The 19205-nt window shown below is 34.3% G+C and overlaps 2 protein-coding genes and 1 long non-coding RNA gene across 4 annotated transcripts in view; 2 read left to right on the plus strand and 1 right to left on the minus strand.

Annotated features, from left to right (window-relative positions):
- LOC124442827 overlaps positions 1-756 on the minus strand; it is a 1247-nt gene extending 491 nt beyond the window's left edge. Inside the window, exon 1 of the long non-coding RNA XR_006947369.1 lies at positions 418-756. This is a non-coding gene — a long non-coding RNA (uncharacterized LOC124442827). The remainder of the gene's footprint in view (positions 1-417) is intronic.
- The window catches only part of LOC124442805 (Down syndrome cell adhesion molecule-like protein 1), a 21278-nt gene extending 15606 nt beyond the window's left edge, over positions 1-5672 (plus strand). For both annotated transcript variants that reach the window (XM_046993302.1, XM_046993304.1), the window contains exons 10-11: positions 3238-3357; positions 5372-5672. In XM_046993302.1, the coding sequence (XP_046849258.1) occupies positions 3238-3357; positions 5372-5469 (218 nt within the window). In that variant the 3' untranslated portion in view covers positions 5470-5672. The remainder of the gene's footprint in view (positions 1-3237; positions 3358-5371) is intronic.
- Positions 1-17662, plus strand: part of LOC124442804 (inactive tyrosine-protein kinase 7-like) — a 20995-nt gene extending 3333 nt beyond the window's left edge. Inside the window, exons 5-11 of the mRNA XM_046993301.1 lie at positions 598-873; positions 1274-1555; positions 2306-2569; positions 2668-2940; positions 15499-15651; positions 15876-16234; positions 16402-17662. Of these exons, the coding sequence (XP_046849257.1) occupies positions 598-873; positions 1274-1555; positions 2306-2569; positions 2668-2940; positions 15499-15651; positions 15876-16234; positions 16402-16944 (2150 nt within the window). The 3' untranslated portion in view covers positions 16945-17662. The remainder of the gene's footprint in view (positions 1-597; positions 874-1273; positions 1556-2305; positions 2570-2667; positions 2941-15498; positions 15652-15875; positions 16235-16401) is intronic.
- The last annotated feature ends 1543 nt before the right edge of the window (positions 17663-19205 follow it).

The raw sequence follows: 19205 nt of genomic DNA on the forward strand, positions 1-19205 counted from the left end.
AACTTTGCAACATTGCTTTTTCTTGTTCTTTCTTCTTCGCTCAATATTAAGTATCTTGATGAGTAAGTCAGAATATCATAGAATACCCATGAGTACTTTAGAGTGTTTATGAGTATCGTGGATCACTTGTGAGTATTGTGGATCACTTGTACTCATGAGTATTTTTAGAGCGCTCATGAGTATCGTGGAGTACTCACGAGTATCGTGGAGTACTCGTGAGTATCGTGGAGTACTCGTGAGTATCGTGGAAAACTCGTGAGTATCGTGGAGTACTCGTGAGTATCGTGGAGTACTCATGAATATCGTGGAGTACTCGTGAGTATCGTGGAGTACTCGTGAGTATCGTGGAGTACTCGCGAGTATCGTGGAGTACTCGCGAGTATCGTGGAGAACTCGTGAGTATCGTGGAGTACTTACACTTCTTAAATGTCAATCCAAGAGCAGTTTTCTTATAACGTGCATAACGAGTGGTCTTCATATCAATAAATTTCTTGATTCAAACTTCTTCGTATCTTTCCGAGCTCTGCTTAGTTCAAATCCCAAAGCAGGATGACTTGGTTTTTGTAAAGGACCTTACACGAACTTTTGTTGTTTCAGAAACCGGAAGTTTTGCTCCAATACAAGATACTCTAAGTAGAGTAAACATGACTATAACCATACGATGTAACCCTCCAAACGGTGCATTTCCTGTGATTAAGAAGATCACGTGGCAAATGAAGGATGGGAGTCCTTTGCCAAACGATTCCCGTTTTACAGTAAAAGACAACACTTTAAGAATTACTCAACCAAAGATTAGTGACTCAAATGTTTACCTGTGTGTTGGGGAAAATATTGCTGGGAAAGTAACGGTTGAGGCCAAAGTTACCGTAGCTGGTAAGTATACTTATAGGTATATTTATCGTTATGAACGTTAATGTAAAAAGCTATACAGCTTTGGTTAAATCAAACAAATTATTAATTTGTGTGAATATTGATCAAAACAAATGAATTGAGCTTGAAAAACTTTCCTCCACAGTTATCTCACAGTAGTAAAATGTTCTTTAACTGTAAAATTTTTTTGAACTTTTTCTGGCTTATCATAGCTAATTAATAATGAAAATGTTCTGAAATCTGCATAGCATGACTAAAATTTGTTGGCTGGCTATGTTACTGATATAACTACCTCTAAATGAGTGGGATTTTAATAAACTAGAATAGCTTAGGCTAATCCACAAATACATGGTAACAGTTTTGATTGCGCGTTAATTAGTCATGAACCCATTCGATTTTATAGTTTACCCTACGGCGATACTGAATCCTATCGGTCAAACGGTCATTGAAGGTTCGACGCTGCAGTTGAAATGCAAATTTGGTGGTAATCCCAAACCAGAGATATCGTGGGAGAAAGACAAGAAAACGTTGAAGGAAAATTTAAGAAGGAATGTCATAAATATGAAGGATAGTTCGTTACTAAACTTGATTAACGTGACAAAAAAAGAAACAGGTAGTTATCGTTGTGTGGCAAGGTTGAAGCATATAACTGAACGAACTTATGAAGCAAAAGTTGTTGTTAAAGGTAACTATATCTCTCAAAAATGGCACTTATTGTTAAGTTTAGCTACTGAAATTCCTTCAACCCCTTTTGTAAAGTGTTGATTTTAATTATCTTTATGGTTCTCGTGGGGAAGGGGGGGGTCAAACCCCGAGATTTGGCGAGACAACCTCGAGAATGAGCCTATAAAATGAATAAAATTTCTCACGAGAATTTTAAAATTGTGTCATGAAATGATTGGCTCAATAACGATGGATCAAGGAACAAAGACTGACCAAACAATGGACCAATAACTTATCTTGCAGGTCATTTCACTCCCCGTATTTTCATGTCTTCTTTACTCAGTGATGATCGTTTTCTTTTCAATGTTTAGTTGAAGTAACGAACGGAAATTATTCTTAAATGTTGTATAATTGATAATACGCTCTAGGAACTTCCATCCCAGTTTTTCATTCTTTTTTCATAAAGTGTTTTAATTACGTTGTTTAATTGATCTGTCTATATTTTAATTTTATTTGTGTTTGGCCAATTTAGACCTTTTACCATTTCATGAAAGCAATAAAATTAGGCAATGCATGGTAACGTATTGATTGCTTAGAAAATCAAACAGAAAAATCTTTAGTCTCAAAAAAGACATTTTAGCAGTTGTTTGACTGTCCCAAAAATATGGCTAAATAATTTATATTGGTGATCGGTAAGAGGTTTATTAAACCTCACCTGACTCTTCAACTGACATGCACTTCATACTTCTTACATCTCTTATTCTTCTTTCAGAAAATATTGTTTTGCAAAAGATTGCCTCTGACAAATTTGACGTCGGTACAACTGCTGAACTGAATTGCAGATTGGTTGCTGGATATGAACCTATCAATATCCGCTGGTCAAAAGAACTAGATGAACGTTCCTTGACACACATGAAAGTGGAGGGGTTTAAATTAGTAATTGAGAACATTAGAATAAAGGACAGTGGAAAGTATACATGTTATGTTAATAATTCTTTCAGTGAAAGTTCGTTAACATTTCACGTGAACGTTTACGGTATGTCGTGTCATGTTTGTTGACTTCTGATTTTTTACATATGTTATATTTCCATAACGTCAAAGTTATTTAATTCCACCCTGCATTGATTCATTTAGAGTACACAAAGATTGTGCTGAAACCGAGCAATGTTACTGTCGCAAAAGGAGAAAATGCGTGGTTACATTGTAACGCGACTGGAATACCGAAGCCCATTATCATGTGGCGAAAAGACAACATGCTAGATGAAATTAAAAGTGTAAAGGGTACTCGTGTATATCCCAATGGTACCTTAATGCTGAGCAATATTACGCAGAAAGACAAAGGATGGTACACATGTATGGCAGGAAATCCTGGTTTAATTATTTCGGAAAGGGCGTATGTTGACATTGGTGAGTGTATAGTATACTTAGACAGTTAAAGTTATGAATTAGTGTTTAAGGATCTATGTGTATGGTGAGGATATGAGTGTATGTAGAGGATATGAATGTAAGGGGAGGATATGGAGTTGTGGTGAGGATATGAGTGTATGTGGAGGATATGAATGTAAGGGAGGATATGAGGGTGTGGTGAGGATATGAGTGTATGGTGAGAATAACTTCCATTTTTAAAAAAAATCATCCTGTCTTGTTTATTTACTGTAGTGAATGAAAGTAATAAAAATGAGGGACATTCATACAATATGGGTCGGATTGTAGGAATTGCTGTTGGATGTGTTGCTGCTACTGCTGCTGCAAATATTATTTTCCTTGTTGGTCTTATAATATATTGTAAAGGACGCAGAGCTAGACTGGCGAAGAAAAAGTTGCGTAAGTATTGATTACTTTCTTATCCAAGCATTTTAATATCGACATCTTTCTGATGAAAATACTAGACTAGAGTATATAAGAATTTGAGATTTAACATCAGATCACTCCTGATAAAAATACTAGACTGGAGTATATAAGAACTCGAGATTTAACATCAGATCACTCGTGATGAAAATACTAGACTAGAGTATATAAGAACTCGAGATTTAACATCAGATCACTCCTGATGAAAATACTAGACTAGAGTATATAAGAACTCGAGATTTAACATCAGATCACTCCTGATGAAAATACTAGACTAGAGTATATAAGAACTTGAGATTTAACATCAGATCACTCCTGATGAAAATACTAGACTAGAGTATATAAGAACTCGATTTAACATCAGATCACTCCTGATGAAAATACTAGACTAGAGTATATAAGAACTCGATTTAACATCAGATCACTCCTGATGAAAATACTAGACTAGAGTATATAAGAACTGAGATTTAACATCAGATCACTCCTGATGAAAATACTAGACTGGAGTATATAAGAACTCTAGATTTAACATCAGATCACTCCTGATGAAAATACTAGACTAGAGTATATAAGAACTCAAGATTTAACATCAGATCACTCCTGATGAAAATACTAGACTAGAGTATAAGAACTCGAGATTTAACATCAGATCACTCCTGATGAAAATACTAGACTAGAGTATATAAGAACTCAAGATTTAACATCAGATCACTCCTGATGAAAATACTAGACTAGAGTATATAAGAACTCAAGATTTAACATCAGATCACTCCTGATGAAAATACTAGACTAGAGTATATAAGAACTCGAGATTTAACATCAGATCACTCCTGATGAAAATACTAGACTAGAGTATATAAGAACTCGAGATTTAACATCAGATCACTCCTGATGAAGACACTAGACTGGAGTATATAAGAACTCAAGATTTAACATCAGATCACTCCTGATGAAGACACTAGACTAGAGTATATAAGAACTCAAGATTTAACATCAGATCACTCCTGATGAAAATACTAGACTAGAGTATATAAGAACTCGAGATTTAACATCAGATCACTCCTGATGAAAATACTAGACTAGAGTATATAAGAACTCGAGATTTAACATCAGATCACTCCTGATGAAAATACTAGACTAGAGTATATAAGAACTCGAGATTTAACATCAGATCACTCCTGATGAAAATACTAGACTAGAGTATATAAGAACTCGAGATTTAACATCAGATCACTCCTGATGAAAATACTAGACTAGAGTATATAAGAACTCAAGATTTAACATCAGATCACTCTGATGAAAATACTAGACTAGAGTATATAAGAACTCAAGATTTAACATCAGATCACTCCTGATGAAAATACTAGACTAGAGTATATAAGAACTCGAGATTTAACATCAGATCACTCCTGATGAAAATACTAGACTAGAGTATATAAGAACTCAAGATTCAACATCAGATCACTCCTGATGAGGACACTAAACTGGAGTATATAAGAACTCAAGATTTAACATCAGATCACTCCTGATGAAAATACTAGACTAGAGTATATAAGAACTCGATTTAACATCAGATCACTCCTGATGAAAATACTAGACTAGAGTATATAAGAACTCAAGATTTAACATCAGATCACTCCTGATGAAAATACTAGACTAGAGTATATAAGAACTCGAGATTTAACATCAGATCACTCCTGATGAAAATACTAGACTAGAGTATATAAGAACTCGAGATTTAACATCAGATCACTCCTGATGAAAATACTAGACTAGAGTATATAAGAACTCGAGATTTAACATCAGATCACTCCTGATGAAAATACTAGACTAGAGTATATAAGAACTCAAGATTTAACATCAGATCACTCCTGATGAAAATACTAGACTAGAGTATATAAGAACTCGAGATTTAACATCAGATCACTCGTGATGAAGACAAAAATCAAAGTTTATTTATAAATAATGAGAACTCAATTCTTACTTTCAGTTATAAACGGCGAAGATGTTCCTTTAAAACCAACGGACAATGCTGAGAATGGAGAGTCAGCTAAAGCAGCAGAGCTCAACAATGCAAAAGAGTATTAAATATTGTGTTTCCCAAATGTTTAAAATTCATATTAACTTGAAGAACATTCACAAGTTGTTTATATGTTTTAAATAATTATTAATTAACTTATATGTTAACTTGTATATATTTAAAAAATTTAAACGTCATTGGAAACTAAATCAAAAATTACATTTTGAAGATTTTACCACCTTCATAATAGTAAATTTATGCATCCACGAAACGATGTATGTTGTGTATAATCAAAGGAAGTTCGATATTACAACTAGCCTATAAGATGTTCAATGCGTTCAATGCACTGGTTCAAGGTTTGGCACGCTTTGCGTACCTCTTTTTATGTGTACGATCGTTGTACAGCGGAGTGAGCTTTCGACGCTCAGTTACTTTTGATGAAGACTTAATTTTGTATTATACTTTTAATACATCACATGTGTCTATCGTGAAACTTTTTTTTCTCATTTTCTTTATTAGAAGCACTAAGTAGTCCAATTCCTTCAATACCAAATCCTAATCATCGTCATCAGTTAGCCAATGTCAATCATGGATACAGGATTGAAACCAGTGATGACAAACTACATGTGAATCAACAATTATGGGATGCTAGTGATAAGGAATCACCATTGTATGAAAGTTGTAAAATTACTCAAAAAAATAATGTCACGCTCAAAAATAGTCATGAACAAACATCAGGCAGACAGAACTATGAAGATTTCCCCAGTTCTGACATGAGAGAGATCAATGAAAATAAGTCTAAAGGATTTAATGAGAGGCAACAATTAGATGAACCTGAGTTGAAATTCTCACCTGATATGCAATATCAGCATTTTGACTTCATGAACCAAAACTTTGAAAATCGTGGTCTTATCCAGGTTGCTGAATGTGCTTATGACGATAGGTTGTGTTTTTATACAGAATTTCTTAATTTCTTTATATATATCTGAGTATCTATAAAACATTCTCGCGTGTGCTGGGCACCCACTGTGGGCACCTAATTATATGTTTGGGTGTTGCGGGTTGAGATTAGTTGCTTTGTCAGTTTCTTCACATTTCCCGCTGTTTTCACGTTTTGTTATTATGTGGTACATGCTTTACAATGGCTGGGTTTTGTTGTTTTGTTAAACTATAACATGAAAATATGGCTGGCTAACTGTACCTGTTACATATATATTTATTTCATAAACTTCTACTGGCTGCTTATGACTTCAGCAGCTCCAAAATGCGTGGTAGGATTTTGAATATAGTTTTGCAGAAGAAACTTTAATATTGAGTCCGTTTTGGGCGAAAATGATTGCATATTACGGCGAAAATGCCACTTCTGATCAAACGTGATAAGGAAAAAATTGCTACATATTAAATAAATATTTGCAATGTTCTTTTTTAAAATTCTTTTTATTCATGATTAATGAGTTGTGAAAGAAGGAATTATATTTATTTATGTTTACGCATCTTGTATTTATGTTTATATATTTATATTTATGAGGATCTGTTGAACGTCTTTGTTTCTTTTTGTATGATGAAGATTTTATGAATAACAGGAAGATAAAAATATTTTAGAGACGGAAACCTCAATCCGGAAGTGACATTGATATGTCTCATCTTTATCTTAGTTCTTGAAAGAAGTCTTCCCGTTTCTGTTGTAAAAAATGTTGTCTATTTCTGTTAAGTTGTTTATCTCATTGATAGACTGGAGTATATAAAAACTCAAGTTTCAACATCAGATCACTCCTGATGTAGACACTAGACTGGAGTATATAAGATCTCAAGATTCAACATCAGATCACTACTGATGAAGGCACTAGACTGGAGTATATAAAAACTCAAGATTCAACATCAGATCACTCCTAATGAAGACACTAGACTGGAGTATATAAGATCTCAAGATTCAACATCAGATCACTACTGATGAAGACACTAGACTGGAGTATATAAAAACTCAAGTTTCAACATCAGATCACTCCTGATGAAGACACTAGACTGGAGTATATAAGATCTCAAGATTCAACATCAGATCACTACTGATGAAGACACTAGACTGGAGTATATAAAACTCAAGTTTCAACATCAGATCACTCCTGATGAAGACACTAGACTGGAGTATATAAGAACTCAAGATTCAACATCAGATCACTACTGATGAAGACACTAGACTGAAGTATATAAGAACTCAAGATTCAACATCAGATCACTACTGATGAAGACACTAGACTGAAGTATATAAGAACTCAAGATTCAACATCAGATCACTACTGATGAAGACACTAGACTGGAGTATATAAAGACTTAAGTTTCAACATCACATCACTCCTGATGAAGACACTAGACTGGAGTATATAAGAACTCAAGATTCAACATCAGATCACTCCTAATGAAGACACTAGACTGGAGTATATAAGAACTCAAGATTCAACATCAGATCACTCCTGATGAAGACACAGGACTGGAGTATATATGTACTCAAGATTCAACATCAGATCACTCCTGATGAAGACACAGGACTGGAGTATATATGTACTCAAGATTCCGCATGTAGAAATATTATATTTCTACATGCTGAATCTTGAGTCCTTATAGACTCCAGTCCAGTGTTCAATATATAAGGAGTTATTTGAAATGAAGGAAAAAATACAGATCAATTTTCATTTGATGTAAAGAGATGATCTTGGTACGATGTACAACATATTGGATTTTTTGGCGGTCCTTTGCTATCTTAAAATCTTACTGGCATTGACAACTCAACAGACCACTAGAAACATAATGTCAATTTATCCATTAAATGTTAAGATCTTAATTATGTATGGCAAATTTATTGTTTTGTATGTTGATAAGCACTTTGTTGTGAGTGGTTCTGTTTGAACATAAACCAAGAAATAGGATTTAGCAAATAGCTAATGAAATAAAACAGACGCTGGTCTAATATGGGCGTATTTGGTTCTGTGATTTTCTATATAAATTGTTAATTGGATGTAGCATCTCATTTGTTGAGTATTGAAAAAATTTATTTTGAAAATTTGCGGCAAATGGATGACACTTTTCACCAAAATAGCAAAGCGAAAAGGCTGACACTGATTTTCTGATGCTTTAATTTAAATAAACTGGGAAATTTCGTAAATTATATATAACGCAATGTACAAATCATTTGAGTAAAGAATCTCACTAGTAAAAAAACTGAGACGAATGTTGAAATGACTTGAAAAGTATAAAAATTTGATGTGTGGGATAAATTCAGTGATAAAACTTGTGCGAACCGACTTTTACATGTGACGTGTGACGGGTTCAAAATTAAGAAAAAACCTTATAATCCCCAAAGGAGGTCAGGAAGTAAGAAAATATCCAATTGTCACATATGCCATAAAAAAATTTGAGCCAAGAAAATTTTCTTTTTTCCTGTTTCTATTTAATGTTTCAATGTTAACAAAGGGATGTCGGGTGAAGTTACAATTATCAACAGCGGCAAAATTTGATTTTAAATATTTTAATAAATTTTAATAGGCAAGTGTCTTTCTCGCGCTCTGATTGGTTTCAAGGAAAAACCCGCTTCCGTTCTTCAACATAATTTGTTTCTTTATCACATGACACAATACACAATGCACAATAAAACCTTAGCAATTTAACATCGGCATCGTAGCAGATAGTTTGGAACGATCGGCGTCTGTTTCCCTTGTGCCTGTTGTAATTACTCGTAAACACGAAGATCCGAAGCGTTTCGCACAAGTTATGGCAAACAAACTCGCTGGGAAACTTCTATTTCTATTGAAGCTGGTAAACATATATTTTGGTAAGTATGTTCTTAATTTAGTGTGCGATCGAATAATATCCATGGGCATAAATAACTATCGATTCTTTATAGCAACAGCTAATATCCCGGCTCCTACTGGCATGGACATTAAACTGAAATTCTTTGATAACTTTTAAAACTGCTCTTGCATAAACTATAACAATTTTCTCTGAATCTTCAAATATAATTCTTATCTCTTTCGATGACGCTCTTTAGGACGAAGGTTTTGTAACAAGGCACGCTATTTACAAATAATTTTTATTAAAAAAATTAAAGCAAAGCAGTTCACAGCTTGAAAGCTCTTCAAAATGTCGAAAAGAGCAAGCACAAATAGGACAATTTCACTTAAATATAAATTTCTTTTGTTTTGTAGTCGTTGATGCGCTTCAATTTACAACGCAACCTGATGATACATCAGCAAGGGATGGTGCAGATAGTGTTGTTTTAAATTGTAAAGTTGACGACTCTTCCGTGGAAATATCTTGGATGAAAAACAATCGACCGATTACGGTTGACTACATCAAATATACAAAAATTAGGCGCGGTCTTAGGATAAAGCCAGTAGAAAAATCTGATGCGGGTGTTTATCATTGTCTGGCTGGCTCGGCGCTAAGAAGTCGAGATGCAAGATTAACAATTGAATGTAAGTTTTATTTGAAAACTGGGCAGTATAGCAACAATGTTTTTATCGCAGACAGGGTTTTGGCATCGCACAATGACTATGATGATTAAATGTGATTAAATGACGCCAAATCAAGACTGTGGCAGACTACAGTAAACTGTTTTTTTGTACAAGTTTCACACAAACACATACAACATTTTATGTCATTTTTTAATGTCATTCTCATCAAATATCAATATGCGGTTTTTTGGGTTGTCTTAAAGGCTGCCGCGTTACATTAAATTTTGAAACAATATATGTTGTAAATTAAGAAATGCGCCCCTCTAAATATTGTCCCAGGAATGTGTTAAATTGCTTGTGGATTGTAGTCATTGTACAAGTATTGATTGATTGAATTACTTTAAAATATGTTATTTATGTTTATATATAACAAAGATAAATCTTCATTTCTTTACCCAAGGCGTCTTTATCTTTTTCATACCATTCGTTTTCGTATGAATGGCAACAAAAGTTGAAGTGATTACCATCAAATATATTTATATTATATCCAATGATGCGTTAAATTAGCGATCAGTTTGAAATCTGTTATCATAATGACCCGATCGGCGTCCAATTTAGAAATTCTTTTTCATCCCTCCGAATATAGATTGCTTAATTGCTTTTAAAGAACTTTTTCTGATGGTCAAAATATATTTGCCAAATAATGTAACGTGTTTGTTAAAGTGTATATTTAAGTGTGTGATTTTCCAGTGTACAATTTTCGTGATTGCAATATGGTAGAGTATTGCGTGCTATTTGACTTCATAATTTAAAAGAAATGGACCTCACACTATGCTTATGAATCTCCCATTTACATTTTTATATTAGATACTGGTCAAACGATACCTCTTGTGTAAACCATCACATTTTTCTTTTGTTGATCATAATACCCCGTGAACATTAGTCAATTGACTTTCATTTTTATAAGGGTATGCAGGTTACATATTGAAAAGAGCTTTAATTGAAAGACAAACTTTTGCCCAGTGTGAAGTCGTGCTTTAGGAATTTTTAGCACTTAGGAATGACTGCACGGTTATCAACACAATGGTTTGCAGCAAAAAATTAGATTACGGTATTTGCTCAAATTTCAGGAATTCCATTTTAATATGCATTTCACAGTGGCTCATGTTGCCTTTCCCAAAACGATGATTAATGATGACTTCATTCATTTCAGTTTTGCATCATCCGCGGGTAGACAATTTATCGACATGAAACGTTGAACGATAAAACTTGCGTGGCTAAAAATAAATTGAATTAATCACAGCTAGAAGGTTTATAACCCTTGTTTTTTTGGAACGTCTGTAAAACAGTAAATCTTTTGTTATTTTATTATCGGCTGTAAATCACCAATCCTAATGAGTACTGGAAAAGCGCATTTTAGAATTACCATAGAAGCAGAAGTGTGCTTGGTAATAATTCCCAGTCTTTGTTACCGACAGTTTCCTTTAATTGTGATGTGAATTAAAAATCAAACATTACCTATATTCTTGTTCTGGCTAGTTTCCAGTTTCCAACTTTTAATTTACGTTAAAACCAGTAGTTAAAACCCAACAAGATTCAACATATATGTAAACCAATTTTTTATCTACGTAGACACATGCAAGAATAACTTCACAATAAAATCATCTGGACCGATATTTCGCAACGGTAATGCTACATTAACTTGCAATTGTCCCTCCATTCCAACACCGACGTACAAATGGCAAAAAGATTCCAAAGATATAAACATTACTTATCAAAGTATAGTAATCACCAGTACTGACGTTGGAAAGTATGTCTGCATTGTTCAAAGTGGGAAAATTACAGTAAAAAGTCAGCCCAATGAACCACCAGTGCTTGGTGAGTATTTATTAGTTGTATTTGGCTCACGGGGACTAGTATGGATATATAAATAAGATAAGCATGGGACAATTATGTATGTACATGTATGGTATGACATGAGCATGAGATTATTAAGGATAAGTATGGTATGAGACCAAAAACATGAGACAAGTTAAGACACTCGCTGAACATTTAAAACTGAATGTTGAGAAATGATAAACATTGACGATGTACATGAAACGATGTAATTTAAATGACATTGTTTAACCTATAGTAAAAATCTAGCTGCCTACACGTTAAAAGGTCACTTATTGTCAATTTGCTGTAGATTGCTTACCTTCAAGAATCAGTTTTCCACCCAAAGACAAGATTCCATTTGTTCCCAACAAACCGCTTACGTTGGAATGTGTAGCAAAAGGTGACCCAAAACCTGTAGTAACGTGGAAAAGAAAGAAGAATAATTCTCCATTAAAAGATAATCAAAGAATTCAAGTTAATGACAATGGAACAGTTCGTTTTTTTCCAACCAAAAGAAGTGATGCTGGGGAATATACTTGCAGTGCATCAAATAACTGTGACAGATCTATGACTTATACAACTACGCTGACTTTAGCTGGTAAGTATTGTTGAATGTTTTAAATACGAGACGTTTAGATGCAGTAATTGTGTGCTTATTTACAGTCCTAATAAAATCATCACAAAAATTGCGTCTGAACTTTGCAACATTGCTTTTTCTTGTTCTTTATTCTTCACTCAATATTAAGTATCATGCTGAGTAAGTCAGAATATCTTAGAATACCCATGAGTACTTTAGAGTGCTCATGAGTATCGTGGAGTACTCATGAGTATCGTGGAGTACTCGTGAGTATCGTGGAGTACTCGTGAGTATCGTGGAGTACTCGTGAGTATCGTGCAGAACTCGTGAGTATCGTGGAGTATCGTGGAGTACTCGTGACTATCGTGGAGTACTCGTGAGTATCGTGGAGTACTCATGAGTATCGTGGAGTACTCGTGAGTATCGTGGAGTACTCGTGAGTATCGTGGAGTACTCGTGAGTATCGTGGAGTACTCATGAGTATCGTGGAGTACTCGTGAGTATCGTGGAGTACTCGTGAGTATCGTGGAGTACTCGTGAGTATCGTGGAGTACTTACACTTCTTAAATATCAATCCAAGAGTAGTTTTCTTATAACGTGGATAAAGAGTGGTCTTCATATCAATAAATTTCTTGATTCAAACTTCTTTGTATCTTTCCGAGCTCTGATTAGTTCAAATCCCAAAGCAGGATGACTTGGTTTTTGTAAAGGACCTTACACGAACTTTTGTTGTTTCAGAAACCGGAAGTTTTGCTCCAATACAAGATACTCTAAGTAGAGTAAACATGACTATAACCATACGATGTAACCCTCCAAACGGTGCATTTCCTGTAATTAAGAAGATCACGTGGCAAATGAAGGATGGGAGTCCTTTGCCAAACGATTCCCGTTTTACAGTAAAAGACAACACTTTAAGAATTACTCAACCAAAGATTAGTGACTCAAATGTTTACCTGTGTGTTGGGGAAAATATTGCTGGGAAAGTAACGGTTGAGGCCAAAGTTACCGTAGCTGGTAAGTATACTTATAGGTATATTTGTCGTTATGAACGTTAATGTAAAAAGCTGTACAGCTTTGGTTAAATCAAACAAATTATTAATTTGTGTGAACATTGGTCAAAACAAATGAATTGAGCTTGAAAAACTTTTCTCCACAGTTATCTCACAGTAGTAAAATGTTCTTTAACTGCAAAATTTTTTTGAACTTTTTCTGGCTTATCATAGCTAATTATAATGAAAATGTTCTGAAATCTGCATAGCATGACTAAAATTTGTTGGCTGGCTATGTTACTGATATAACTACCTCTTAATGAGTGGGATTTTAATAAACTAGAATAGTTTAGGCTAATCCAAAAATTCATGGTAACAGTTTTGATTGCGCGTTAATTAGTCATGAACCCATTTGATTTTATAGTTTACCCTACAGCGATAATGAATCCTATCGGTCAAACGGTCATTGAAGGTAACGCTGCAAAATGCAAATTTGGTGGTAATCCCAAACCAGAGATATCGTTTGAAGGAAAATTTAAGAAGGAATGTCATAAATATGAATGATAGTTCGTTACTAAACTTGATTAACGTGACAAAAAAAGAAACAGGTAACTATCGTTGTGTGGCAAGGTTGAAGCATATAACTGAACGAACTTATGAAGCAAAAGTTGTTGTTAAAGGTAACTATATCTCTCAGAAATGGCACTTATTGTTAAGTTTAGCTGCTGAAATTCCTTCAACCCCTTTTGTAAAGTGTTGATTTTAGTTATCTTTATGATCGTGGGGGTCAAACCCGAGATTTGGTTAGATAACCTCGAGAATGAGCCTATAAAATGAATAAAATTTCTCACGAGAATTTTAAAATTGTGGCATGAAATGATTGGCTCAATAACGGTGGATCAAGGAACAAAGACTGACCAAACAATGGACCAATAACTTATCTTGCAGGTCATTTCACTCCCCGTATTTTCATGTCTTCTTCACTCAGTAATGATGGTTTTCTTTTAAATGTTTAGTTGAAATTACGAACGTAAATTATTCTTAAATGTTGTATAATTGATAATACGCTCCATCCAAGTTTTTCATTCTGTTTTCATAAAGTGTTTTAATTACGTTGTTTAATTGATTTATCTGTATTTTAATTTTATTTGTGTTGGCCAATTTAGACGTATTGATTGCTTAGAAAATAAAAACAGAAGAATCTTTAGTCTCAAAAAAGACATTTTAGCAGTTGTTTGACTGTTCCAAAAATGTGGCTAAATAATTTAAGTTGGTGATCTGTAAGAGGTTTAGTAAACCTCACCCGACTCTTCAACTGACATGCACTTCATACTTCTTACATCTCTTATTCTTCTTTCAGAAAATATTGCTTTGCAAAAGATTGCCTCTGACAAATTTGACGTCGGTACAACTGCTAAACTGAATTGCAGATTGGTTGCTGGATATGAACCTATCGATATCCGCTGGTCAAAAGAACTAGATGAACGTTCCTTGACACACATGAAAGTGGAGGGGTTTAAATTAGTAATTGAGAACATTAGAATGAAGGACAGTGGAAATTATACATGTTATGTTAATAATTCTTTCAGTGAAAGTTCGTTAACATTTCACGTGAAAGTTTACGGTATGTCGTGTCATGTTTGTTGACTTCTGATTTTTTACATATGTTATATTTCCATAACGTCAGAGTTATTTAAATCCACCTGCATTGATTCATTTAGAGTACACAAAGATTGTGCTGAAACCGAGCAATGTTACTGTCGCAAAAGGAAAAAATGCGTGGTTACATTGTAACGCGACAGGAATACCGAAACCCATTATCATGTGGCGAAAAGACAACATGAAAGATGAAATTAAAAGTGTAAATGGTACTCGTGTACATCCCAATGGTACCTTAATGCTGAGCAATATTTCGCAGAAAGACAAAGGATGGTACACATGTATGGCAGGAAATCCTGGTGTTATTATTACGGAAGGGCGTATGTTGACATTGGTGAGTGTATAGTATACTTGGACAGCTAAAGTTATGAATTAGTGTTTAAGGATCTATGTGTATGGTGAGGATATGAGGGTGTGGTGAGGATATGAGTGTATGTGGAGGATATGAATGTAAGGGTAGGATATGAGAGTGTGGTGAGGATATGAGGTTATGGTGAGAAAAACTTCCATTTTTATAAAAAATCATCCTGTCTTGTTTATTTACTGTAGTGAATGAAAGTAATAAAAATGAGGGACATTCAGACAATATGGGTCAGACTGTAGGAATTGCTGTAGGATGTGCTGCTGCATATATTATTCTCGTTGTTGGTCTTATGATATATTGTAAAGGACGCAGAGCTAGACTGGCGAAGAAAAAGTTGCGTAAGTATTGGTTACTTTCTTATCCAAACATTTTAATATCGACACCTTTCTCATGAAGATACTGCTGGAGTACATAAGAACTCGAGATTTAACGTCAGATCACTCCTGATGAAAATACTAGACTAGAGTATATAAGAACTCGAGATTTAACATCAGATCACTCGTGATGAAGACAAAAATCAAAGTTTATTTATAAATAATGAGAACTCAATTTTTACTTTCAGTTATAAACGGCGAAGATGTTCCTTTAAAACCAACGGACAATGCTGAGAATGGAGAGTCAGCTAAAGCAGCAGAGCTCAACAATGCAAAAGAGTATCCGCGAGAAAATCTTGAAACTCTTCGAACGTTGGGCAAAGGAACATATGGAACCGCATTCCTTGCAAAGGCCAAAGAAATCTCTGAAGGCGAGAGCTCGACTGTCGTCGTAGTGATGTCATTGATGTGTGAAAATAAATCAGTGAAGGAAGATTTCATGATAAAAATGGGAATGTTTTCGTTAAAGCATGAAAACATTGCAAAATTGTTGGGAGTTTGTCGAGAGGATGATCCCATATATCTCATCACAGAATATCCAGAAAAGGCTCGTTTATAACTTTCTGACATATAAAAGATTATTTCAAATTTAATAAGTTATTTACTGTATTTATACGGACCTATTATCAGCTTTTTGTTATCCATCGCATTAAATGTTTCTGAAAAGAGAGAACATTTTGTCATGTCTTATCTCACCATGTATTTGTTGTTTAGGGTGACCTAAAGACTGTTATGTGTGACCCTTCCACATCACTAACCTCAACTCAGAAACTTAAAATCTGCGTAGAAGTTGCCTCTGGTATGAACTACCTTATCAATCATGGGCATATTCACAAAGATCTCGCCACGCGCAATTGTCTCGTAAACATAGCATTTGATGTGAAAATATCTTTCCTAAGTTTAAACCAAGGTACCTTTCCCAATGAATACAGCAATCATAAAGGTGAACTTGTCCCTTTACGATGGATGTCTCCTGAAGCATTAAATGGTGACTACAGTGATATGACCGATGTCTGGGCTTATGGCGTTTTAATGTGGGAGGTCTACACTCAAGGTCTTTTACCTTACGAAGAAAGACCAGATGAGGAAGTTATTTTGTCGATTGAAGATGATCTTAGATTAACCAAACCTGAAGGATGTCCGAGTAAAGTATACAGGATCATGGAGAAATGTTGGGCGAATGATAAGGAAGATAGACCAACCTTTGGACAGTTAAAGGAAGACATAGAAGAAATACATCGAGAAAGTAACTTTTAGTTTGAAAACAAAAATGCATTCCACTGAGCAGTCGGGGATAGAGCAAAACAATTTTTCTTGTAATAGAATAATGATCTAGAGAAAAGGTAGCTGTCGTCATGGTATAAACTATGAGAACTTTATGGTATTCAGTAGAGAAATGTGCTTGGAAGCCTGATGTCTTGAACTGCACAGCAGATTTTTTTGTAACAGAATCGTTATATGAAAGCAGACAGAATTTATGGAAAATAGACAAAAATTAAATTGACACTTTAGTGAGGTTGCGCAAACCTTCGTCCTTTGTTGCACTCTTTGATTCTTACACCTTCATATTCCCATATGTCCTTGATTCTTATACCTTCATATTCCCATATGTCCTTGATTCTTATACCTTCGTATTCCCATATGTCCTTGATTCTTATACCTTCATATTCCCATATGTCCTTGATTCTTATACCTTCGTATTCCCATATGTCCTTGATTCTTATACCCTCGTATTCCCATTTGTGCTTGCTTCGTATACCTTCATATTCCCATATTTCCTTGATTGATATACCTCATATTCAAATATGTCCTTGATTCATTATACCCTTATATTCCTATATGTCCTTTTCTGTTTTTAACATAATCATAAAGTTGTGTCATTTCTTTACTTGTTTTTATTTGTCAATATTAAAATAGCTCATGAAAGTATAATATGTATTTTGTAAAATTTAAATTGAAGAATCTCAAACGAGAATCAGTCATTTGTGATACACTTTTTGCACAATTATTTCGCCAGCAAAATTATGAAAATATCACTCGTTATTTCAAAAGTTAGTTAAAAATTGAGCTTTCGTTTATAAAATTTGGAACTCAAACGATTTTTATTATTTTAATTTTTTTTATGACATTGAAAGATTTGTTAAACCGCTGTAGATATGAACTTAATATGATACGAACGAGATAAGAACTTAATGTACCTTTCCTAGTTTGTAGTATAAAATTCAATGAAATTTACCTTTGAATGTCTTGGAAACAAGATTATTGAAGAGCTTCGAGATAAATTTAAAGATGATGCAACAAAAAACCATAATCCTAAAAATAAGGCGTACAAAGAGTGTAGGGAAAAATGTAAAAGCGTAGAATAGCATATTTTAATGTTAATGTAGTCATAGAAAAGTAAAACATTTACAGTTATCTATCTTGAATGTTTTCTCTCAATAAACATCGAGACAAGTTCCTCCATGTAAATCGCACAATTTCTTTTGGTTCCTTTTTCAACAGTTGTTGGAGACTTAACCAATGACATTTGTCGCAGTTAAATATGAGCAAGACAAATCAGGCTTCAAAAGTGGCTGATGACTTGTTTAACACGATTCAGGAAAAAGCTTTTAACAGTTGTATCCTCAATCATCTGGTGGACTTTCATATTTTAAAGCGTTTCATTATTGTTCAGATGTTGTTCTGTATTATTTGAAACTCCGTTAATATTTTACCGGCCATAGCATTGTTTTAACACCAAAAACTGATGAAAATTGATGGTAGGCTCTATCTCGTCCAAATGTTATATTTACAACCTCTAAAATACACTTCACATACTCGACACGGCATTCAACAATACTTGTGTCGTTTTTTGAAGCGCCTCAATGTTACAGCTTCAATGTATACAGTTTGCTTTGAAATGCTTCGGTTTGGTGGTGTTTCTAACGAATGGTTGTTTTGATAAACGTCGCTGTATTTCTTAATGAACATGTGCGTTCGTTGACGTAGTTTTGCCTCCACAAATTCATCAATGTAAAAATGTAGCTGTTAATCTGTTTGTTAAAAAGCTTTCTCTTTGTTCAATCCCATTTCTCCGTTTCTCTGCCATTTCACCTCTTGTTCAGCTTGTTTCTGTTCACATTTAACCTGGGTTCTTTCAGCTGTACTTTAATGCCAGCAACAATCACCGAACTTTACATGAGCCGAATGCATTAAGGACAATAGAAAATGTGATAAAATTTTCATCTTTTGTTTTAAACCATTCGGCTCATGTAAAGTTCGTCTTTGAAAAGGGCCTTATGTGCTTCTATGCTTTATTATGTATACATAGCAGAGCACAAATGAATTCTACAGAACCAAGCTTCCGACTTTATAACAATAATTCTTTTTTGCAATTGGCTACTGTCATTTACAGCTATTGTAGTTCTGAAAGCTATTTAATGCTCTAATTGTTGTAAAGTGCTTCTCTTTTGCTTTACGACATGCAAATGCTATAGAAATATATATTGCATATTGGCACACGAGACCACTTTGCCGTT

The sequence above is a fragment of the Xenia sp. Carnegie-2017 genome, unplaced genomic scaffold, assembly GCF_021976095.1.
Source record: "Xenia sp. Carnegie-2017 unplaced genomic scaffold, XeniaSp_v1 HiC_scaffold_20, whole genome shotgun sequence".
NCBI classification, from domain to species: domain Eukaryota; kingdom Metazoa; phylum Cnidaria; class Anthozoa; order Malacalcyonacea; family Xeniidae; genus Xenia; species Xenia sp. Carnegie-2017.